The sequence below is a fragment of the Lissotriton helveticus genome, chromosome 1_1, assembly GCF_964261635.1.
Source record: "Lissotriton helveticus chromosome 1_1, aLisHel1.1, whole genome shotgun sequence".
Lineage (NCBI taxonomy): Eukaryota > Metazoa > Chordata > Amphibia > Caudata > Salamandridae > Lissotriton > Lissotriton helveticus.
In genome coordinates this window covers 1416562552-1416587303 of record NC_136057.1, presented here as the reverse complement: position 1 = coordinate 1416587303, position 24752 = coordinate 1416562552, and the positions used below count along the sequence as shown (strand labels likewise).

At 44.3% G+C, this 24752-nt stretch overlaps 1 protein-coding gene across 1 annotated transcript in view; it reads left to right on the top strand.

Moving 5' to 3' along the window:
* Positions 1 to 24752, top strand: part of LOC144764134 (potassium channel subfamily T member 2-like) — a gene marked incomplete at its 5' end in the record, with an annotated part of 1271238 nt that overhangs the window by 1226273 nt on the left and 20213 nt on the right. The window contains 4 exons of the mRNA XM_078650285.1: positions 8316 to 8399; positions 13754 to 13882; positions 16668 to 16971; positions 21398 to 21482. Coding sequence (XP_078506411.1) covers positions 8316 to 8399; positions 13754 to 13882; positions 16668 to 16971; positions 21398 to 21482 — 602 coding nt within the window. The remainder of the gene's footprint in view (positions 1 to 8315; positions 8400 to 13753; positions 13883 to 16667; positions 16972 to 21397; positions 21483 to 24752) is intronic.

Here is a 24752-nt window from a genome sequence, read left to right as displayed (position 1 = left end):
GGCAGTTCTACCCCAGCATGTAGGGCTACCCTTCCTTTCCTCCTAAAAAATAAAAGAACAGATGTACAGGTTAAAATCTAACATTACAAAAAAGCAAGCTCACAGCACATCATAAAAAAGGAAATATTGTAAACAAACATGGGCGATCAATCTTCTCTTAAATGTAATTTCAATTCTTCCTCCATGTTTAAACCTCTGGAGTTTTTATGTCAAGGTCTAATGTGTATTCAGAGTCTTTCCATCTCAATAGCAGTGTTCTATTTCCTCCTCTCCTGTTGACTGGCATGTGTTCCATTGCAAAGTATGTTAGTTTGGATCTATCCCCAAAGTACATTTCATTAAAATGTCTTGCCAAATGGTAATGAGGATCACAGGTGTCAATTGACCTCATAAGTTCCAAGACACCTTTCTTAAGTGCATGGATCACACTACCCATGATCTTTTACCATGTGGACCATTTCTAGTATGTAGATGACAAATTGCGTACTACATGTCAGAAACTGTGTTATGTTCCTATTGCTTTTGCCATAGGGGACTTCATGTTCCCTTCTACTCTTACTGTTTGTGGAGGCCTTATATCGATAAGATGTGAGAAGCCCTGCAGCATCTGTTATCTATTCCCATTGTTAACAGTAATATCACTAGGTATCAAAAAGTCTCTAAGGGAACATGCCTTGCGGTATGTTATACTGGGTTTCTCACTGATCAAACTACCAATGGTGGGGTCACTCTTTAAAATGTCCAAGTTATTTCAAATCATCTTTTGTACTGCCTTAGACTCACTACTGAATGCTGAAATCATGTGGGTGGTTGTCAGATCTTCCCCTACTTCGATGTATCTTTTGTTATCAAAGAAGATTTTATTACAATCTGCTTCTTTAATGCTCTTGCTAGCTTTATTGAGGACCCATTGTGGATAACCTCTCTCTCTGAATCCGGACCTCATCGCCTTTTCCTCCTTCAAGTATGCCTCCATTGTGCTACAGTTTCTCCTCGCCCTCAGTAGCTCTCCAAAAAGAACACACCATTTGAGGGTGTCTAAGTGACCACTGAGCGCGTGAAGGAGGCTGTTAACTGCTGTGGCTGTCCAGAAGAGGCTAGTCTGGATCCTGTTGCCCCTTATTTCTACCAACACATCCAAAAATGTAACCCTTTCTCTGCTCATGTTGTGTGTAAAAGCTATATTCAGGGTGTTGTTCCTTAGTTTATGTTGGACCTGGACCTTATGGCACGTTATCCTCAAACGTTTTGCCTTCCTCTGCCCATGTTTCTGACCTTTTTGTTGGCTTTAGGGCTAAGGGCACTTTGCCACTGCTAATCAGTGCTAAAGTCCATGTGCTCTCTCTCGCCTGAAACATGGTGCGATTGGTTTCTCCATGATTGGCATTCTGATTTACTAATAAGTCCTTGGTACAGTGCACTGTGTTTGCCCACATTCTGTAAATCAAATGCTACTAGTGGGCATGCAGCACTGACTGTGCCACCCATATAAGTAGTCCTTCGAAACCTGTCTAGGTCTGCCACTGCAGAGCCTGCATGTGCAGTTTTAGACTGCAATTTTGAACTGGAAAGTTCATCTAATTGCCAGGCCCAACCCTTCCCTTTTATTACATGTAAGGCACCCTAGGTAGCCCTCTGGGCAGGGTGCAGTGTATTTAAAAGGTAGGGCATGTACTTGGTGTTTTAAATGTCATGGTAGTGAAAGAGTGCTAAATACATTTTTCATTACTGCAAGGCCTAAGTCTCCCAAAGGCTAGCATTGGAGGTGCCTTGAAACATCTTACAAGTGTATCTTCCGATTGGGAGCAGATGTGTTTTGTGTATCTGGACTCACAATTTAAAAAAACATATTTTATTGAAGTTGTTTTTTAAACTGCAGGTCTGAGTATGCCACTTTTAGAAAGCTGGATTGTTATGTGCCTCTGCCTGTCCCAAGAATACACATCGGGGTTGGACAACAGCTGGGCTATATGAACTCACTCTAGGAAGTCACACACAAAGGGCGTTGAGGTGTCCCCTGCATATCCTGATGGCCCATCACCAGGCTCATGAGCCTTCCTGAGCAACAGTGGTGGGATGAGCTGACACTTGCACCTGAATAGGGCTGTGCCTGGCCTCACACAAAGATCTGCCTCAAACACCCCCCACCCCCACCCACAGCGTGTCTCGAGCTAGGGCTAGGTAGGGCAGGGTCTTGTGCACTACAAAGACCTTTCTTTGAAGTCTCCCTACTTCAAAGGCCAAAATGGTACCAGACCTCTGACACCATATACTCAGAAAACATCTGGACTGAGGACATTCTGCCAGGAAGAAGAGCTGTCGTGCTGATAGGAGGGACTGCCACATTACTGCTTGCTTTGCTGTGTTGACCTGCTCCTTGCTGCTTCTTGCCTGGGGTGAGAAGACTGGACTCTACTCTCTACATCCTGCAACTAAAGGTTCTTCAGGGGCTTGCTTCCTGTGGCGGAAGTCTCAAGGACTACAGAGACTTCAACTGCATCTTGCTACCAGCACCTGGGTTCCTCTGCTGTGAGTTCTGCTGTGCCAAGTGGTGAAAAATGCAGCCATGGACCCTTGGAAGTGAATTTTGGTGCTGCAACCAAGAAACCAACGCATTGACTCCAAAGCGTAATTTTGGAACTGCCACATCCCTGCTAAATCGATGCATCGCCACTGCCTGCACCGAAGCAGTGGTCCCCACTCACTGAGTGAGGGAGGCATCTACCTCGTCTTACAACGCTGTCGTGACTTTGCTGCAGCACCTACGAAGACCTGCTACTGAGTTAGTCTCCAACACCGCGTCACCGAACTCTGTTATTCACCGTTCCCATTCCTACGCAGTGGCTTCCAGCGGAAGCAGTGCCAGCAGCCGAGCGGTTTGACATCGACGCCAAAGAATCGAAGCATCACGCTCTTGAAATTGACACACCATCGACACAGTGTCGCCTTCAGAAACCGAGGCCTCGCATCAGCAACCAACACATCACCTCCTCTGCGCACTGCATCGTCCAGATTTTTAAAGTCTCCGCAACCTTGCCCAACATTTAACAACAGGCGCATCACCTGCATTCTCGATGCGTCACCTTCTCTGTGCCTTGCATTGTCTGTGATTTCATCTAAGGTACTGTCAGCGGGGTCTGCATGACTCCTGTATTTGGCCCGCGCTCCATAGCAGTCGGGCTGAACTTTTGGGTTTGTCCCAGTCCAGGATGACAAGATGGAGCTATTGATTTCTAAGCACTGCATTTTGATCTAACCTTGAAAATTCATATCTTGACTTGTGTATGTTGGATTTTTGTCATGTTTTACTCAGATAAATAATGGCTATTTTTCTAAGCTGGTGGATTATTTTTGTGGTGTTTTCACTCAGTTACTGTGGGTGTGTGTGCACACATACTTTACGCCTCTTTAGTTTGGCCTGGCTGCTCTGTGCCAAGCTACCAGAGGGTGAGCACAGGTAAGCTCTTAGTGTGTACTACACTTACCCTGACTAGGATTGTGGTTCCTGCTTGGAAACGGTGCATACATCTGCCAATCATAAACCTAATTTCTCAATGTTTGTGTGGCAGGCTGTCCTCTGGCTAAGATACATTGACCTTTTATAATCTGGAAGGGGTTGTAGGGATCAGCTCTGAGATTTGTGGACAAACTAAGGAACAACACACTGAATGTAGATTTAACACACACCTATTAGCAGAGAGAGGATTGAATGCCCTCAGTGGTCACCCAGACGCCGTCAAATGGAGTAGTCTATTTGGGGAGCTACTGAGGGCTAGAAGAAACTGTAACACGATGGAGGCACACTTGAAGGAGGGAAAGGCGTGATGTCCAGATTCGGAAGAGAGTTTATCCATGGGAAACATCCTTTACAACGCAACTTTTACCACGCAGTGCCTTTACGACGCAACTTTTACAACGCAAACCATTACAACGCATTGCGCTGGGGGGCGCTCTAGGATAGGGAATAAGTTTAATTTACTATCCAACACCTTCCCTAGTGTCCACGGGGACTGGAGTTGGAATAGTAAATTAAACTATTCACTATCCAGCACCCCAAAGCGCTATGCGTTCTAAAGGTTTGCGATGTAAAAACCGCGTTGTAAAGGCATGCGATGTAAAAGCATGCGTTGTGATGTCATACATCCTTTATCCATAATAGGTCTTCAATAAAGAGGAACAAAAAAACAGATCGTAATAGAATCTTATTTGATAACAAAAGAGACACAGAAGTAGGGGAAGATCTGACAGCCACCCGACATTCAACACTGGGTCTAAGGCATACATGCCAAACCCTCCTGATTTCAAGGCTAGTCTCCCACCTCCCGATTTCTGCAAACCGAAACCCAATTGGTCAGCGGGCTTCAGCTGACATGGACTGGTTTTGTGCGACTCAGAATATGCACTGCTAGTAACCTGCTCCTGCAGGCTAGTGCACAACATATTTATCACGCTCTCTCTGCCTGCCATAGTGCTTTCTGCGGGCTCCTTCATGAGAGGAAAAAAGGTATATTTGCATTTCTCATATCCAATCCTGCAGCAGCACCCTTTCAAGTCCCATACATGCCATAGAACCAATACACATCTCAATCGAAGTCAATGGGAGAAATACATTCTACCATTGTTTTTTTTAAGTCTCCCACTTTCCTCTTCTAAAATGTTGGTAGTACAAAAGATGATTCGAAAGAACTGGGCCATTTTTAAAGAGTGACCCCAGCATTGGTAGCCTGACCAGTGAAAACCCCAGCATAACATACCGTCTTCCTGGACACACGTGGGTGTTCTGCACAACGTATTACAGATAAGATTTATGGTGTCATACCTGAACCAGATTCGATTTGTTTTGATGTTGGTGACTCGGGAATGTTAATTAATGATAAAAAATTTTAGTTTTGTACAAGTATATTTTTCATGAGGAGATCTGTGTATACTTTGCCCACTTGGGGTTCAATTCTGTGATTTATATAGTTTTTGAGTCTTCTATACATACCGGAGAAAACAGGCCTTTTGATTTATGGAATACTGAGGCCCTCGCATGTATGTGTGACAATTATATATTATATATATATATATATATATATATATATATATATATATATATATATATATATATATATATATATATATATATGCATATGTCTGACTCAATGCACATTTAGATTTCATGTAGAATACTGCACCATCTCAAGATGGTTTTCGTTGTATTTTCATTTAGTCCTTTTTTCTATTCACTGTAAATATTATGGATCTTGTTAACCTCTTCTATGTTCCTATACATAGGATGATGAGGTTTATGTATTCTTTGCCCAATTAGGCTGTATTCTAAGATGAGATATATACTTATCAGGACTTTGGTTAAATTGTGAGTGTCAAATATGGTATGTGCCCCCAACATGCCTGTGGTTTCATTGCCCACCTTAGTCGCTGGGGTCTTTTTGATTTTGGTATATTGAGGCCTGTTAGACCTGGATTGCCCAGCGGGTTTATCCCCAGACTTTTTGCTTTTTGGCCTTCTGTTTCTGACCTGTTCTTGTTGGTTTTGTGACTCTGGGCACTTTATCACTGCTGATCAATGCTTTAATGCATATGCTCTCCCTGTAAATTGTGTTGATGAATTGGCGTTTCCATGATTGGCTTGTTTGACTTACTACTAAGTCCCTAGTACAGTCCACTGTGTGTGCCCAGGGCATGTAAGTCAAATGCTGCTAGTGGGCCTGCAGCACTGATTGTGCCACCCACACAAGCATCAGTGTCTGTGTGCAGTCTAGTACTGCCATGTCGACCTGGTAAGTGCACCAACTTGCCAGGCCCTATCTTTCCTTTTCTTACATGTGAGTCACCCCTAAGGTAGGCCCATGGTACCCCTGTGGGCAGGGAGCAGTGTATGTGAAAGGTATAACATGCCCTGATGTGTGTGGCATGTCCTAATATACTGCCAATTTCGTTTTTCACTATGAAAGGCTATCTACCCCATAGGATTGAATGGGAGTTTATTTATAACATCTTAAGGTATAACTTCCCATTGGGACAAGATAGAAAGATGGGGTTTATTATGCCTGAACTCAGAATAGAAAAATGCATCTTTTAGTAGAGGTGATTTTTATATTGTGTATTTGAAAATACCACTTTTAGAAAGTGGGTATTTCCTTGCTTAGCCATCCTGTTGTTCTCTGCTGGTTTGTGGATTGACTGTCTAGCTTTGGTGTGACAGGGGCTGGGGATGTGCATTCACTGTAGACAGCCACGGGGAGGGGTGGTTGAGGTATGGCCTGCCTTTCCTGGATGAGTCAGGACTGGGCTGAATAGACCTGGGCTGCATTTTGAGTAGGGGGAGGACATTACTTTAACACCTGAATGGGCCTGGTCTGCCTTGGACAATGCTGTCTCCAACTCCTGCATGGCAGCTGCACCAGAGAGGACAGAACTGGGTTTGGCTGGGCAAAGAGCTTATCTGCTACCATTTGTGCTATAACAAATGGGGCCCAGACCTCTGAACTTTAGATTACTCCTGAACTAAGGAACCTGCCAGGAAGAAGAACTGGGAAAGTTGGAGGAAGAGTACTGCCCAGGTGCTGGGTGCTGTTGGAGTTGACCTGCAGTGGTTGCTTCTATCTTGATCAGGGAGAGGACTAGACTGAGCTTTCATCATCCTGATGTTAAGAGTTTTCTACAAGGGTTTGAAGTAGAGCTTGCCTCCTGTTGGAAGTCGTGGGGACAGAAAAGACTTCAAAGATCACCTCTGGGAATCAAGAGGAACCTTTGCCAAGGAGAAGAGCTGCGGAAACTGAGGAGGAGTACTGCCACTTTGCGGTTTTCTGTCTGGGGTTAGCCTGCAATGACTGTTTTTGCCAAGGAAAGGACAAGGACTTTGCTGTGTGCTGTGTCCCCTGCTTGAGGAAGATCTCCAAGAGCGGGAATTAGAGCTTGCTTCCAGTTCTGAAGTCTCCGGGACACAAAGACTTCACCACCAGCTCCCTTGAACTTCCTTGCAGACCTGCTAAGAGGTGCCTGCTGCTGTTTTGGACCTCTGGAGGCTGTTTGCCGCTGGGAGCTGGAAAAGTAATGCAACTTCGAGAAGCACAACACATCCGCACCTGTTTCTGACGCATAGCCAAAGAAATCGAAGCAGCGCCTACCGCGGCTCGAGAAATCGCCACACGCCGAATCCCGTGCACCGATCTCCGAGATCACCGCATTGATTCCGGCGCAGGTCCTGCTGTGCGGCTGCAAGAATCAATGCATCGTGGGACCGAGGCTGGAAAGAACGACGCATCACCTTTCCATTCTCACACAGTAAGAAGCTGACGCATCACCTCCCCTTCAGTAAGGAACCAATGCATCACTGCCCTTGCGAGGCAGTAAGGCACTGACACATCACCTCCCCTGAAGTAAGGAACTGACGCATCACCTTCCCTGGGCATAAGGAACCGACGCATCACTTTCCCTGTGACAGTTTTTGTTTGTGTGTGCAACGCATCCAAGGTACTTTGTGTGAAAAGTGTTGCATCTGCAATGTGCTTTGAACAGAACTATTTTTGCCTTTAAAAGTCATATTTTGATTACTGTATTGTGGATTTTTGTCGTTTTGGTCTTTTTTGGTTTAGATAAAGATCACTTATTTTTCTAAATTGGTGTGGTGTCCATTTGTGGTGTTGTAACGGTATTACTGTATGTGCTCACAAATACTTTACACACTGCCTCTGAGATAAGCCTGTCTGCTCGTGCCAAGCTACCAGGGGGGAGAGCCGGGATATTTTAGGAGTGTATCCCCCTTACCCTGACTAGGAAGAAGGGTCCCTACTTGGACAAAGGTGCAAACCATTTCCAACTAGAGACCCCCATTTCTAACAAGGTCCTTGCACTTATGTATGATGGCAAGATATTTTGTATTGGACTATGTAGTAATCAGATACGTACACCTGTATTTCATATGTAACATTGAGCTATTCCAACGTGGTGCCTGTTCTTTGTAGTTCTCACTTTGTCCTTTTTCTATTGTGCACAATATATGGAGTATGGGTTTGCGCAATCCTGTTATGTGATCTAGGCCTCATGACAGCTGAAACTCGTCAGAATTGTTTGCTAATTAAATGTTTGCACTCCGCAAGATTTAGCCCAGAGTGAGCGTAATTTTGTTTGAAGGTGATGTTCATATTGCTGATGTGCTCTGTGGACTTCACACTCCACCCCCATGTATCAGGAGTCTTTTGGAGCAACGTGCATGTATATATGTATATATATATATATATATATATATATGTGTATATATCTTCTCTGGCCGCTCTCTCACCTGGTCTTCCTTATCTCTCTATGTTCAGTCCTTTGTGAAGGATTACATGATCTCCATCACCCGGTTGCTGCTCGGCTTGGATTCGATGCCAGGATCCGGCTTCCTGTGTGCCGTAAGTAACAAAATAATGATTGGGAACCTGTTGCTCAAAGGGTTAAAGTAAAAGAAAAATGAGCTAAGCCTATTTGTTTGTTTACATTTCATAAAGATATGTCATCAGGTTCTGGTAGTAACAGAATCACTCTGAAGAGCAGGCCAATTGATTTTCCTCACTTGTTCTTTTATATATTCCCAGCTCCTGAAAGATGCAATGTTTGTGTTCTTAATGAAGGTGGAAATGTGGCGTACGCTTATTTAACCATTTTTGTATTACTAAACACTATTGGTCTTGCTGTAGTTGTTCATACACAATCGCAAAGTAAGCACTATGCCAATTCTCTGTCATATATTTCTGCTGCTGCAAAACACAATGCTACTCCATGTTTTTAAAAAAAGGGTGAAGAGATATATTTGTGTTGCAAAGAGCATTTAACAAAACAGGGTTTCAGAAGGCCTGGCCATGTGGAGTCTCACGGAGCACAGACAAATAGGTGCGACAGTGGCCATGTTGAAGATAAGCAGTCCAACAGTGCCATTTGGATGTATGAAGGTACAACGCGTACTGTTACAACGCGTCCCTTTATGATGCAGTTTTAACAACGCAAGTCGTTACAACGACTTGCGTTGGGGGGGCGCTGATAGTGAATAGTTTAATTTACTATTCCAACACCAGTCCCCGTGGATAGTAGGGAAGGTGTTGGATAGTAAATTAAACTATCCCCTATCCTAGAGCGCCCTCCAGCGAAAGTCGTTGTAACGACTTTCGTTGTTAAAGCTGCGTCGTAACGGTACCGCGTTGTACCAGTTACGTTGTAAAGGATGTTTCCCTGCCATTTTGAGAATCACTTGTTATGATCCAAGCCGTGAGTTGAGGGAGCCCTAAATATCCAAAAGATGTGCCAATGAGGTAGACTCTACACCCAGCAGAAGCAGGGATGTTGGAATTACCTTTATTGGTCCTCAACAGCACATGGATAAACACTTTTGAAACAACACATCTTTAGAAACCTTTCAGACATGTTTTAGATGTCTGGATAGATCTGCCATCGTACTAAAAACCTGATCAGGTGTCCAGAGCTTTCCCATAGTAAACATCAGAGAGATAGGAGCATGGTAAAATGGTGCCTCATACCTTTAGCACATGATAAAACACTGAGAGCTTGAAGGCAGCAACACCATGGAGGAAGGAACAGGATCTATATCAAGCATTGGATGTCAGTGGGCTTCACAGCTCCAAAATTCAGAACATGACTTTTAATAAAGACTCAGAACACAACAGGGCTAGATAATCCATACACTTGAGACAGCATTTGTACATCAGCATACACAATAGTAAGCCATCTGAGAATTAAATATGTACATGGTGTGTGAATGTGTGGGACGAGAAGGATGGCGAGTTTGACCCTTCACACGTCCATAGTATTTTTAAAGTAGGACATAAAGATCCATTTGGGATTGCAAGGGTGATTGTCAAGTTCCCAGGGGCAGTAAGTACAAGGTGTTTCATTATATAGTGTGTATGGGGCATATTTACAAGGGCTTTATCTCCGCTTTTTTGGCTTACAAAGCCACAAAAGCAGAGATAAAGCCAGCGCCTTATTTACAAGAGGGTGCTAACATGCATGATTGCTGTTAGCACCCTTTTTCCTAACGCCTCCCTTTGCATCTCCAATGAGATGCAAAGTGGGCGTTACTGGGCATACTCCAGATGGACTACCTTGCAAATATCGCTGATGTTTACATCGCAATATTTACAAGGCAGCCCACATGATTTTAGCACACATTAGATTTTGGCGAAAACAGCCGTTTTCGCCAAATTCTAACGTCTACGAAAGTCCTGACTTAGCCATCCCTAACATAGGGGGTAGATTATGCTGATACGACCCTGTGGGTCGTATTAGCAAGGTTTTCGTCCTTTTGCAGAGGACATCGCTGGAAAACCAGTGATGTTCCCTGCAAAAGGGCGATAACCTCGCTATCTCTGGAATTTTTATCGGCCTGGTGTAAAGCGTTGGTAATTACACGCTACCAGGGCAATAAATACCAGAGATAGCGATAATATAAATAAAGCTAAGCACGGCCAGCGATAATTACCGCGGGCCATTGTTAATATGCCCCATATGTTGGTTGAAGCAGGATCTGTATGTTTTACCGGTGCTGATTGAGACAGCTTAATGGTGCTGGAGGATTTGTGTAAGGCATGTGGAGGATTCTCTGTTTGCAGAAGAATTCACATATCTATGTGCCTGAGAGGGCACGTGGGTTTTTATGTTTGCATTTTTCTGCATGTTTGAACATTTGAAAAAGTGGGTGCAGATGGATAAGTGAATTTTTGTACGTTTCTGTCTGGATTTGGTTGACTCAAGTCTTATTGGCAATTTTGTTTAAAGTATATGCTAACTTACAAGTTACAACCATGTATTGAGAGCTAGGTAGATCTCTAGTAAACTTCCTTGTCTCTGTATATGGCAACTATGCTTAGATTCCAGCATTCTCACTTTAGTCATCAGTAGATACTGTCTGGTAATTAGGTTTTTCATAACGTGTAGTAAGTCTGTGGTTCTCAACAAGTAGGTAACTCTATAGGTGTGGGTTTAAAGCATTCAGTAGTGGTCTTCAGAACTAGTGTTCAGAGAGAATTTTGTAAGTGGCTGACCTTAGATGTCTACTACTGAACTGGGACGGGTACGCCCAGACGTGGGTCCCGTCCTCTCGAATGCCACTGGAGCCAAGTTATTCTGTCTGATGAGGGCTGAAAGCCCGAAACCGGTCCTAGGAGGCTTGTTTCCAGTCCAGGGAGGACCTGGCCTGGCAGTTCAGGCTGGCCTGTTCCCATTGGGCGCAGGGTCAAGACTGTTTTGCATATGGCTGGGTCCAAACTGGAATGGCATGGTGAGCAAAAAAACGATAGATTTAGGCCCAGATCTCTGTACTGAGGTGAATGTATGACATTGTTCTGCATTCTGTGCATCAATTGTTATTTTTGCACTTGTCACCCCGAGTGGGACGGGTATGCCCAGACGTGGGTCCTGTGCTCTCCATGCCACTGGAATCAAGCTATACTGGCTGATGAGGGCTAAAACCCTGAAACTGGTCCTAGCATGCTTATTTCCAGTCCAGGGAGGACCTGACCTGGCAGTTCGTGCTGGGCTGTTCCCATTCGGCGCCTGGTCAAGACTGATTTGCATATGGCTGGGTCCAAACTTGAATGGCATGGTGAGCAAAAAAAACGATGGATTTAGGCCCAGATCTCTGTACTGGGGTGAATGTATGACATTGTTATGCATTCTGTCCATCCATTGTTCTTTTTGTACTACTGAACTGTAGGGCGAGCCTTCAATTAAAGAGAAGTGTGTCTTGATGTGATCCTCATGACTAAACATATTTGCTCCATACACAGCTCTAGGAGGGCAGGTGAAACTGGGGCGTTGGTCTAATTTCCTGTGAATTAAAATGTGTGTCATCTATGAAGTTAAAAATAAAACTCCAAATGATCTGAAATGAAATCACGTGACAGGAATAGACTTGTGCATGTAGCTCTTTCCATCATGACCTGGATCACAGGGACATCCTCAAAAGGGCACTAATGTTTTGCTGACCAGACGCAGAGATTCTGAGAAATCTATTGGTCACTAGACCATGGGGTCATGCATGCTCACGCCCTCTCAGGTAGTTTAGGTAAACCCTGAGGGTATACATTAAATATATATGGATCTCTGACTTGGATCACATAAGCAGAAGAGATGCTTGCCTTCTTCTCCAGCAACTTTACAAACAACCTCACCATGAACAACAGTGTTTAGTTTTACAAACTGCTATCAAATGCCCTTGAACCAAATCTTTAGCTGCAATAAAAGCTCAAACTCACAAAGCTCCAGGAACTAGAGACTTAAATGTGGTAACAGGACTGATAAGAAATCCCGTCTGCGAATCACCAAGCCCTCAACGGTTCAGGAAATGGTGTATATTTTCATTTCATGCGCAACTTACATTCATAGTGATTAGTTTAAATTGGTACCTGCTAATTTTTAAGAGCACATCCTCAGCAAACACTTTTTTAAATGAATACACGCGGTTAAAAATATTGGTAGTATTTACTAAAACACTTGTTTAAAATAATGTTTTTGTTTGTGTGTGTGTTTAACTTTATACATCTGTAAGACTTAACTAAGGCCTTATGTATTAATGACATAATGGATGCAAAAGTATTTCATTCAAAGTTACTATTGATCAATACTTTTAAGCGGCTCTGTAGCAGCTGAGCTTTGGTCTTCAACAATCCTGACAGGTGTGACTGACCCACCACCGTCCAAACGGGGGGGGGGGTGCTAAGGTGTGGTATTAAGATGTGCCAAACACCTTTTGTTGATATGCATTGGTGCAAACTTGGGATGGGTGTTTGCAATATGAAACCCTTGCAAACAATCCATGAGCACCTCTGGCATACATCATGATGGAGTAGATACTAGGCTACATCCTGTAGCTACTTAGTTATAGTTTGTTTGACGTTCATGTCTAAACCATGCTCACACACATTTTCACACAAATAGTGGGAAGAGTAGACATTATTTAAACGATGAATGCCTGTCATGCTCTTAGTGCCCCTCTGCTGGTCTCCATGGAGTCAGCATCATGGAGATATTGTTACGGGTCACACATAAACAGCCTGGGGCTCATTTATGTGCCCTTGCGTCACTTTTGCACCACTGGTGCGTCACTTTTTGTGACGCACCAGCAGTGTAAAAAATGCGCCTTGTTGCGCCACATTTACAAAGTGACGCATCTAGGTAGATGTGTCACTTTGTAAACCCCTGTGCTACATTATGCCTGCGCCAGGTATAATGTATGCAGGGGGGGTGTTCCCACGCAAGAAAGGGTCATAGAAGTGACGCTGTGAAATCTTTGAGATTTCACTGCACCACTTCTAGGACGCAAATACGTCAATATCTTATGCCTGCCTCACAGCAGGTGTAAGACTGACGCAAGCCCTTTCACATGGGGCTTGCCGCATGAGAAAGGACACATTGCTGGGGTTGCGTCACTTTTGTGTCACACTCCAGCAATGCGTCACCTTTACGCCATACAGATACGTCAGAAATACTGACGTATCTGTAACTCCTTACGACATGATGCGTCATACAGTAAATATGACGCATCAGGTATGTCGCAATGAGTGCGCACTGAGGAGTGACGCATTGCTGCTTTCATGCAGCAATGCGTCATTTCTCATAAATGAGGCCCCCTGTCTCCCTCTGAGCGTCCTTCATCTGCCCTTCAGCCTATTAAACAACCCTCTTTCACCCAGCCCCTGATCCACTCCTCTTTCCGACCATCCTCTGATGCCTTCTTTTCTCTCTCTTCCAACAGCTGAAGGTGACGGAGGAGGACCTGTGGATCCGATCCTATGGGCGCTTGTACCAAAAGCTGTGCTCCACTTCGGGGGACATTCCGATTGGCATCTACCGCACAGAGAGCCAGATGTTTGCAGCCTCAGAGGTGCTTCATGTGCTGCTCTAAACCCACCTTCACCACCCTACGCGGTTCTTGGTCAATTTAGATTCGCGTTCTAAGGGAGGCTGCCTCAGCAGAACCACACACAGAATGTGGAAGTTCTACATATTTTAGCCCAGATTTACTAACATTTCGCATCGGAGTTGCGTCACTTTTTTGGCACAGTCCAGATGCAAAATGTATGTCGAAATTTACTAAGCAAAGCCTAATGCGCATGGCCTAGTAAAAAACAAGTAACACAATGCATAGCATAGCGTTGCCTTGTGTTACCTTGCTTCGGAGAACGTTCCAGGGGCTGAGCATTGGCATTCCTGTGCATCCACCCATGGATTTTGACACAAACCCAGATTTGCTAAAGTCATCTGGGCTTGCACCAAAATGCTGCTCCTACCCAAGACAGGCGTAATGAGGAGAAATATCTTTATTTCTCCTCGTTGCTTCGTCTTTGCATGTGTGTTGCATTCTGTTGCACATATGCACAGAGAAATAAGCCTCTAAGAATAGTTTTTGTGCAGGAATGTGTCTCTTCCTACACTGTTCAGACCACAACGCTGGCCCCGATCTTGGTGGCACAAGGTGCCTGCCCTGACGCCAGGCTGCCACAAGTGCGCCAGCGCAACGAGAGGGCAGAAGTGTGCCATATCTTAGTAGATATGGTACATTTCTGCTGTCTCCCTTTTAGGCAATGCAGTGCAGCAAGTTCCCTTTCTGCATTGGGTTGCATGAAAGGTTGGTAACTCAGGCGCTCAGTTTCCAATTTGGATGCCTCATGAATATGTACAACTGCAAAGCAGTGCTTAATTTGAGCCCGAGGTTTAAGGTGCTGGGTACCAGCACTTTAATTGTCAGCACCTGGGCCTGTGACAGTCTGCCACAAGGTAGCGCTGACTGACTAATTTAGAGAGAACAACAATAGTTAATTATTAACCCCTTCGCTGCTGCCGTCGGCCATTGGACGTCGCGCGAGCTACCTCCATGGTGCTGCGCACGTCCAACGGCCGACGCAGCCACACTCGTTTCTTCGAACGTTCAGCACTGGCGCTGAACGTTCGAAGCAGCAAACGGGTTAACACCGTATACATTAAAAATGAATATTACCTGCCATTCTTATAGTTTGGGGGCCTGAAATAGTCTGAATTGTCACACTTGTAGGAGTGTGAACGTTAGTACTTGTGTTGTTTCTATCATCTGAAGGAATGGCAGGGGCAATGTGTGACACAAGGTGCAGTGGCCTCCTGACGAGAGCCCAGGCACTTATATGCTTGCAGATTAAGCACTGCTGCAAAGCAATAGATTTGTAGAAAATGCTTTTATTGCTGCAGCTATTTTGCCTTTCTCCATCACAGACCCTCACACTTTGTATTTCAGCCTCCCTGCTCCTTCCTCATAACACAGATTTTAGGCTCTCCTTTCTCTCCCCTCACTCTCTTCTTTTAGTCAGTCGCCTACTCTGTATTCCGTCCTCTCCCCCTGCCTCGCCTTCCCTTCTTCGTCGAGGTGGTACCAGAGTATTATGGACGACATACTGGGGAACATGCATCAAGGTAAATTGCATTCGCAAACGGTGCGAATCGCTGAAAAATTCGGCCGTTTGCGAATGCAATTTCCTTTTTTGGGATGCATCATGTTTTTTAATTTTTTCGCAATTTAAGTAATCGCAGTTATGTTGTGATTTCTTAAATTGCGATTGCATTTAAGAAATCGCAATTTGTGATTTCTTAAATGCAATGCATGAACATTTTTTTTTGCGAATTCGCAAATAGGAAGAGGTAAATTACCATGATGTTGAACTTCATGGTCATTTGCGAAAACTTTCAAAAATGCACAAAAGTGCATTTTTGAAAGTTTCATTTTACACACACACATGCCCTTGGGGCATGTGTGTGTGAAAAATGCACTTAAAGTTATATTTCAGGGGTGCAGGGGGGGTCCTTTGGATCCCCACCTGCACCCTTGAAATAGCATTCTCATTTTGCGATTCCTTAATTGCGAATCGCAAAATGAGAATGGCTTCCCATTCATTCCTATGGGCCTCTAGGCCCATAGGAATCAATGGGAAGGGATTCCTTAATTGTGATTCGCAAATTGTGAATCGCAATTAAGGAAAATTAAGAAATCACAAAAAAATTGCGATTTCTTAATGCATAGCCTTTTGCGATTTCTTAATTGCGATTCCTTAATTTTCGCAATTAAGAAATCGCAAACGGCAACAATGATGAATGTGGCCGACTGTCTGACTAAGAAATACTATTCTATATGTTTTACGAAAATATTACCCTATTAGGGTTTATAATAAAAAAAATTACACCAAGTGGGACAATCTTGTTGTAAATGATATTTAGGACAAAGTATTTATTTTCCTGTCTTCATTTCTCTTGGGCTGTGCACGCAGCTATCTTCTCTTATCTGCAATGCCTGGGAAATGTAGCTGTGATTTGTGCTGTTTTGAACCACATCCTAAGCTCTCTGCAATTACAAACGAAACGCTGAAATGATGTATTATGTTTTACTCCTACTAAACTATTTGATATTTTTCTGACTTTATAACCTACTTTTATAATGTCTTTACCTGACCTTTTAGTCATTGTGTATTTTTTTTTATGATGTGACTTTTATGGCTCGGTAGAGCCGAATAAAAATGTTCACTGGCTGGCTGTATCCTGAATGGAGCCAGCACAAGTCTTGGAGCTGGATTGGGTGGTAGAGGGAGGAAGGTGTAATTGTCCTAAAAGGTTCATGTGACATTGAGACATTGTGCTTACGTCCACAGTCCCAGGTCTCGATTAGTGTGGAAGACTGCGAAGACACCAGGGACACCAGAGAGCCCATTGTCTGTCGGATCAACCACCGGAACTCCACGTCGAGTGACCAGTCCGACCACCCGCTGCTGCGGCGCAAGAGCATGCAGTGGGCCAGGAGGCTGAGCCGCAAGGGGGCCCGCCAGCCCAACAAATCGGCCACAGAGCGGATCAGCCAGCAGCGCATGACGCTCTACCGCCGCTCAGAGAGGCAGGAGCTGAACGCCCTGGTGAAAACACGCATGAAGCACTTGGGCCTTGCAGGAGCCGGTTACAGTACGTCAATTTGTGATTATGGGTTGAGAAGTTGTCATTGTGGGTTTGAGAAGTTGTGGTTTCGGGTTGAGAAGTGGCCTGGTGTAGGATAGGGTTTCTATCTGGGATCTGTTGGAGAATCAGAATCATCTTGCATCATCTCAGACTTGAGCTGATGAAAATCCCACCCTTGGTCAATAACCCGCTACCTACTGGTGCCGCCTCGAAAACGCCCTAGAGCATTACTATCTTACAATCCACCTGTGCATTTTTTATTGCAGTGTATAGTGGATATGCTTTCATCCCTTACTCCAACTAGTGATATGTAGGGATGTATGACGTTACAACGCATACTTTTACAACCCATACCTTTACACCGCATTTTTTTACAACGCAACATCCATTACAACACATTCCATTACAACGCATGCCATTAAAACGAATGTTTAAAAACTACCTTTACAACGCATTCCATTACAACGCATACTACCTTTACAACGCATACCATTACAACGCATAACATTACATTGCATGTACGGTAAGTATTGGATAGTGTAGGGGTAAAAATTACTATTCTAACTCTAGGGGGTGCAACAGTAGGGTAAGTGTTGGATAGTGTAGGGGTAAAAATTACTATTCTAACTACAGGGGGTGCAACAGTAGGGTAAGTGTTGGATAGTGTAGGGGTAAAAAATACTATTCTAACTCCAGGGGGTGCAACAGTAGGGTAAGTGTTGGATAGTGTAGGGGTAAAAAATACTATTCTAACTCCAGGGGGTGCAACAGTAGGTTAAGTGTTGGATAGTGTAGGGGTAAAAATTACTATTCTAACTCCAGGGGGGTGCAACAGTAGAGTAAGTGTTGGATAGTGTAAGGGTACTATGCGTTGTAATGTAATGCGTTGTAATGGTATGCGTTGTAATGACATGCGTTGTAGTGGTATGCGTTGTAGTGTCATGCGTTGTAATGGTTGCGTTGTAATGGCATGCGATGTAATGGATGTTGCGTTGTAAAAGTTTCGTTGTAATGGTAGTGCGTTGTTAAAGATGCGTTGTAAAGGTTGTTTCCCGATATGTAGTGATCCTGGTCTGTCAAAATCTACAGCGTCCTGGGAATGTTTTGGGCATGCCAGTTCTGGTTACATCATGACTGAATGCCAATGTTAGGAGGTGCGCAAACAATTTACTAACCACTATAAGAGCCAGCTAACGGAACATCCCTATGCCCTATCTTAATGTGTATATTAAAAATGAGAATGAGTATATTACTGCACGGAATGGCAGGAAATCCTTCTCAGGACACAAGCCAACCCACAGTGCTCCTCTGAAACATAGCTAAGGTCCAGATTTACCAACACTTACTTTTTTTTAACGGAGACATAGTATGATCCCATAACATACACTGTAAGACCAGACATCTCTCCATTAACCACTTAATGGCAATAACCGACCTCTGTGTTCCACGTCACACATAAACAGTCCTTATTATCTTGATGCCCCACTGTTCATTTCCAGTATGTTGGTCCTTACCTTCCTTAAGCAGTATGTGTCACTGCTATGCCTTAGAAATAATACCGATGATAGAGTGTGTCACTTGGAGAGTGGACTTGCAATTACATGATTTGGACAAGGAGGTCAAGCAGCCATTACCCTGCTCATAACGGGGCGCCCTGTCTGTGCCCTCTATGTAACCAGCTCACACCACTCGTATTGGTGTCTATTCTTAATTCTCAAAGATGAAGCCCCCATTTTGCATAATATGTTTGCATGTGGAAAATATATGTAGCAGAATGGTAGAGAATAATATACAGGGTGAAAGTTGATGGAGTGGTGCCTGTGTTCTGAGAGTGGAAGTGGATTGTTTCTCTGTCGTGATATAATGTTGTCTATATGCATCTCCCTTCTACATTTAAGCAGCCTTTGGGCACTCCTGATGGGTATGAAGATGCCTTGTAGATCCTTGGTGCATAGGTGGAGGCGTTTTTCATTTTCTTTTTTGCACTTCTTCATCTCTAGCATGATGGTGCCCTGGCTTTGGGCACGAAAGAGCCACCGCTGGTGGTGGGCTTCTTAGCCAGATCAGCAGAGGTTACAGTTGTGATGGCTTTGTAGATACAGCAACTGTTTTTAAGGGTTTGGTGCAGGCCGAGAAGGTGATAAAAGCAGCTGACAAGGGGATCCATCCTGTTGGGGGTGATGTGGTATATTTTTTACAAAATTTTGGGTGGTACGTAGGATTTCCTTGAGGTGACCTTTGTAGCCTGGGAGGCCATGGAGCAAGGCGTTGCCACAGTCCAGGAGGAGTCCTGCCTGGGTCAGTGTCTTTTTCGGGGGATGCTACATAATGTGGTTGAAGATATTAAACCTACCACATGAGAAGTATCACTTCTAACAACATAAATGGCCAGCTCTTCAATTAGATTTGCCATTCACGTTTTGCTACTAAAATTCCACAACTGCCTGCATTAATGAAACTAGAATTGTGAATGACCAACTTTTCAGTACTTATCCTTCTGGTGGCGGCAATATACCACACTGTCTCTTGTTAACAAATCAAAGAACATGATGTTCAACTCTCCATTGCCTGTTATTGTGAAGGTGCCAAACCCATCCAGTAATCCATTAAAAGCATATTTGAGAAAGGCATGGACCATCCTTCATCATCTATCCTTTTGATGATACTAAATCAACTCAACTCTAGGGCCTAGATTTCTGTTCGAAACACTTCTCAGGCCACTAGTCTCCCATGCCCACTGGATGACAGCGTTCATCACTCTCTGGTCCTCACTATTGCAGCATACACTTGGAACAGCTGACATTTGTGAAAAGCTTGCCTTAGCTGGTCTGAGTCACACACCTAACTGTGCTTTGAGCCTACGACATCTGAAAAGGCCTGCAAAATGAGTGACTTTCCTCCTCTTGAACATCAACTGGTACCCTAGGGTATTTTCTACTTTGAATCCTACCATTTACCTGCCTCCCTTCACTGCTAGTCTTCTCTTACCACACATAATGTCATGCTTACCACTCCAGTGCACTGTATCCTGTCTTGATTAACTGTGTGCAGGATTTATGCACCGGATCAAATAACGCAACTAGAGGGTGTCCATCACAAACACACCTGACTGTGCTTCCACCTGACCTTCCCATCGAACATAGTTAAGAGTACGCTCAGAGTGGTGGCTGGTTCTGTGTTGACATAGGGATGCATAATGGAGAGCAGCACTTTCTATTATGTATTTGTATGCCACTATGAAAGAGTTCATTCGTTGCAGACATAAAAATGCATCATACAGATAACAGTTGCGCTAAGCATTGGTTATGCTTTTCAGTCTATTTATAAACTTGAGGTAAAAAGATGGGGATTAACCTCTACGCATGGTGTGGTAAACTCTATTTTTAATGTTTGATACAATAGTTCAAGCAGGTAAAATCTGGTGGTAAGTTCCTGTGAAAAGAAACTGGAGTAAGCACAGTTTGGCACTGGGGTTCACCAAGCACAAATGCCATGTGGGGCTGTTTTACCCATCTCGTCCATATCTAAATGATACAATACGCATAACACTCTTCAAATCCCTCCGCAGTGATATAGTCCATGAAACACAGAATTTGATGGTAGAGGGCAGATACTTTTAATGGTCTGGTCAATGCATCCTTGAATTCTAAAGATCGGACTTGGAACTGACAAAAAGTGATTGGAGGAATGCTGGTAAGTAGCCTATACCAGCTCCATGGTAGTATTTTTGTTACAATCCATCATTTTTCGCCCAATGTGCCACCCTGGACACAGGCCTCCCTTATGCATACCACTGGCACTTGCTCTGTCAATGACTCTGGGGTAGCATTCAAATCAATCATTTTGCCCACTGTACCACTCTGGACAGAGGCCTGCCTTACACAAATCAGTACTGACCCTGCTCATCACTGGAACAGTCCATCTTGAGCTGCCAAACGAGGCCCCGTCCAGAAGGGAACACAAACAACCCCACACCAGTTTCCAGCTTGTTAGGCCTAGTCGGGCAGGGAGGTATAGCTTGGACCGAGTGGGACAGTGAGCAAGGGACCCATGACTGGGCATACCCATTCCACGTAGGGCATTAGAGATCTGACTGGAGCACCTGATTTAGAGTTCAGTGGTTAAGCCAAATCCACCAGTTTCCGAGGAAATTTAAAGTAAGAGGAGAATCCACTGGTTGAATTCCCACCATAGGGCTAATATTGTATATGAAATTCAGTAAGTCACATTTCAATGTATAGGTTTGTTAGACATGAATTAGCACGATGAATGAGAATCCAGTCTATACAGTTCATGTGTGCATGTTCCCTGCGTTCAGTTTCTCAAGTCTGTTCCTTACGGGAACACAATGTGTATCCGCTGGGAAATGAACCAAGATTGAACCACTGGTAGGACACTTTGTTAATCTTATGTTTACTTTCTCTCTTTACAGTGGATATGATGGACCATGATAACACTCTTTCGTACATCCTTATCAACCCACCACCCGACACTCGACTGGAACTCAACGATGTGGTGTAAGTTGTCTCACACTCTTCTTGTGCTACCGCAAACTACATATGTAGCTTTTCCTAGCTAGAAATGTCCACTTAGCTCCCTTCCTTGCTCTTATCAAACATTTTTTCAATGAATGAATGACATATTTATAAAGCACGAACACCTGCTCTAGATAGGGTTTCCAGGCGCTCAAAATCACAGTAAGAGAAAAGAGCTTTAGTTGGAATGCAAGAGTTAAGCTGTTAGTTTCTTGAGGAATAAAGATCCAGAAGTATTATGATGTAACTCTCTAGTGAGTGCATTCCAGGTTTTAGCAGCTCAGTAGGTAAGGTAGCTTCCTCCCATGGTCTAACACTCTTTACAATGGTGGTTGTCAAGAGGTTGGCAATGGCATCCACTGATCTAAGAAACTTGGTGTAACAGTGGAAATATGTTGCCCTGTGTTGCCATTTTCTCTAAAAGGGATGGGTGAGGCTTTGAATCTGACTATTATTCACTGGGAGCTGTGAATTTTCCTTAGATGTTCAATGTTGTGGTGAGGTCTCGGAACGTTAAGAATCAGTCCGGCTACGCATTCTGAATGACCTATAGAAAATACATTAGATATTGAGGCAGTTTGGAGTCAAAGCGTTTCTGTAAGCCAGATGGACTGTGATAAGGTATGGGAACTAAGGGGCCCATCAGATTAGCAGATGAGATAACCATATTGGATGCAACTTTGACCGGAGTGCACTGAGTTCCTGCTAACCAGGTCCCCAGTGCTAGTGCACTTTCCCCAAAAACAAGGTTTCTGGTCAATTGATCCCCAATTGACCAGGCCTGAAGCACCCCTGTAAGTGGTACCCCTGGTACCTAGAGAACAGGTACTAAAGAGGGTTCCCAAGAGCTGCAGCATATATTGTGCCCCACTAAGCGACCCAGCACCAAACTCATGCAGACTGTCACTGCAGGGTGCATGACAAGGTGCTCTAAAAAGTGAAAACACGACATGGCATACACCCTGTGTGCCATGTCCCCTAACACTGCATGTAATATTTCTAAGTCACCCCTACAGCAGGCCTTTCAACCTTAAGGCAGGGTGCATTCTATTACATGTCAGGACACATATGCATGAGCAGATATGCCCAAGTGATGGCAACTTCAATTACTGACAGAACAAGTGAACAGGGAAGCCATCTTAAGGTATGTACTCCGCACTGGTCACAACACGTTTCCCAGCTACATAATGGCATCCCTGAAACCTTTGGTGTTTGGTATCAAACGCCTTGTATTAATAAACCTACACCGATTCCATTGATGGATTTATTAATACATGCACCCAGAGGGTACTTTAGAGCTACCCCCTGAAAACCTACGACCTCTAGTGTATTTGCTGACTGGTCCTGTCCATCCTGCCACCACAGACGCGTTTCTGACCCCCTGAGGTGAGAGTCCGAGATCTCTGAGGTCAGAAACAATACCTACTTTGGCATGAGATGTTATCACCTCCTCCAAGCAAGATGACTGGGAAAAGCATATCAAGGCAGGACACTTTAAAGGCCTCTGCCGCCTTTGATATGCAACCCAAGCTTCCCCCAGACATGGAAAATGCCACCTCCTATCCAGGGCCCATTTGGCAACAGGACAGGTGGGAAAATTAGCTAGTCAGGAGATGTGTTCACCCTCAGGCTAGTACCACCCCTAAGGTGGGCTACCTGAAGTGAACACAACTAGGAAAATTCCACTATCTTGATTTTGGTGGAATTAGTTCCTCAAGGTCACGGTTATGCCCACTTCCCACAGGAAGTGGTCATATTGTGGGGTTAGTCACCCTAAAGGTAGGTAGCCCATTGACTACTACATGAAACTCACTGCAGTGCCCCTAAATATAGTATTTAGGAGGCACCTCTGATGGCAGGACTTCAGTTTCGACAGATGCAAAAAAAAGGATTGGATAAAGAAGACTGCTGACACCAGAACCAAGGAGTAACTACTGACTTGGCGCCAACCCTGCCTGCCTGCTTGCTGTTTCCAACCCTCATGGAGAAAGATACTCATCCAGCCACTATGCAGACTACAAGAAACCCAGAGGATTGCCAGTGCTTCGCAAATCACCAGAGAAACTTCCTTCAAGTAGAGGAGCTACTCCCATGCAGGCACCAAAGAAGCAAGATCCTGTTCACTGCCCTGCCACTTACTGGGGCTATCAATGACACAGCCAGCCAGGAAGATGTTGTAGTGATCCCCAGGTCAGATCCTTCCTCCCTCCAAGTGAGTTGACGCCAGGACTGACCAGAGCCATACAGTACCAATACCTGGGGCACAGGACCCTTGCAGCAACCAAGGCTTGTTGTATCCAGCACGGACACCAGCGCTGAGGAAACCCACCTGCACATCAAGGGACATCAGGGATTGGGAGGCCCCCCTCTCTCTTTTCCACTGTGTCATTCACTATCACCCTTTCTCCATCTCTCTCTCCACTGCTCGCTCTTTCTCTGACTCTTTTTCTTCTTTCTTTCTCATACTGTTTCTCTCTTTCTCTACATATTGCTCTCTTTCTCTTACTCCTCATCTCCAGTCCAGTCCCTATCTCTTTCACACTAATCCTTCTCTCTCCTTTTCTCTCTTGCTCACTCTTTCTTCATCTCATCTTTCATCATTTCTTTCTTGCTCTTTCTCTCTTCTTCCATCTGTCTCTTTCTCCTGTTTCACTCTCCTTCCTCTCTTTTTTGAGACCTCAGTTTGTCTCCTTCCACCTGTATTTCTCTCTCCCCCTTTCACATGGTCTCTCATTTTCCTCTCACATTCCTGGGTGCTGGTCCGCCTCACATCATGCCTCTCTCTTTTTCTATCATCCATACTCTCTCTCTATTCTTTATCTGTATTCTCTATCTCACTCAAGTATTGAGATAGTGGGGGCTTTTGACGCCATCTATAACCAAATTAACTCCGCTCTGAAGAAAAAAATCCATCCTAGAATTAAAAAAGGAAAAAGATGGTTTGATAGCTCCTGTTCTAGGGCTCACTCAGCGTTGTTAAAAGCTCTGAAAGGGCGCCCGAGAAATAGGGACAAGTCGTGAAGTCAAGGAAGGCTTATAATCAGGCCATCAGGGATAGGAAAAACCAGATTAAAGAAGAGGCATGGGAGACACTTATGTCCCATGAGGTGTTGAGGGACAGCGGAAAATTCTGGTCAACAATTAACCCCTTCGACGCTCATGACGAGCTGGGCTCGTCATGAGGTAGCCTCCTGCTACGCTCATGACGAGCCCAGCTCGTCATGAATAATGGGTTTTTGTAAAGAAGAGCAC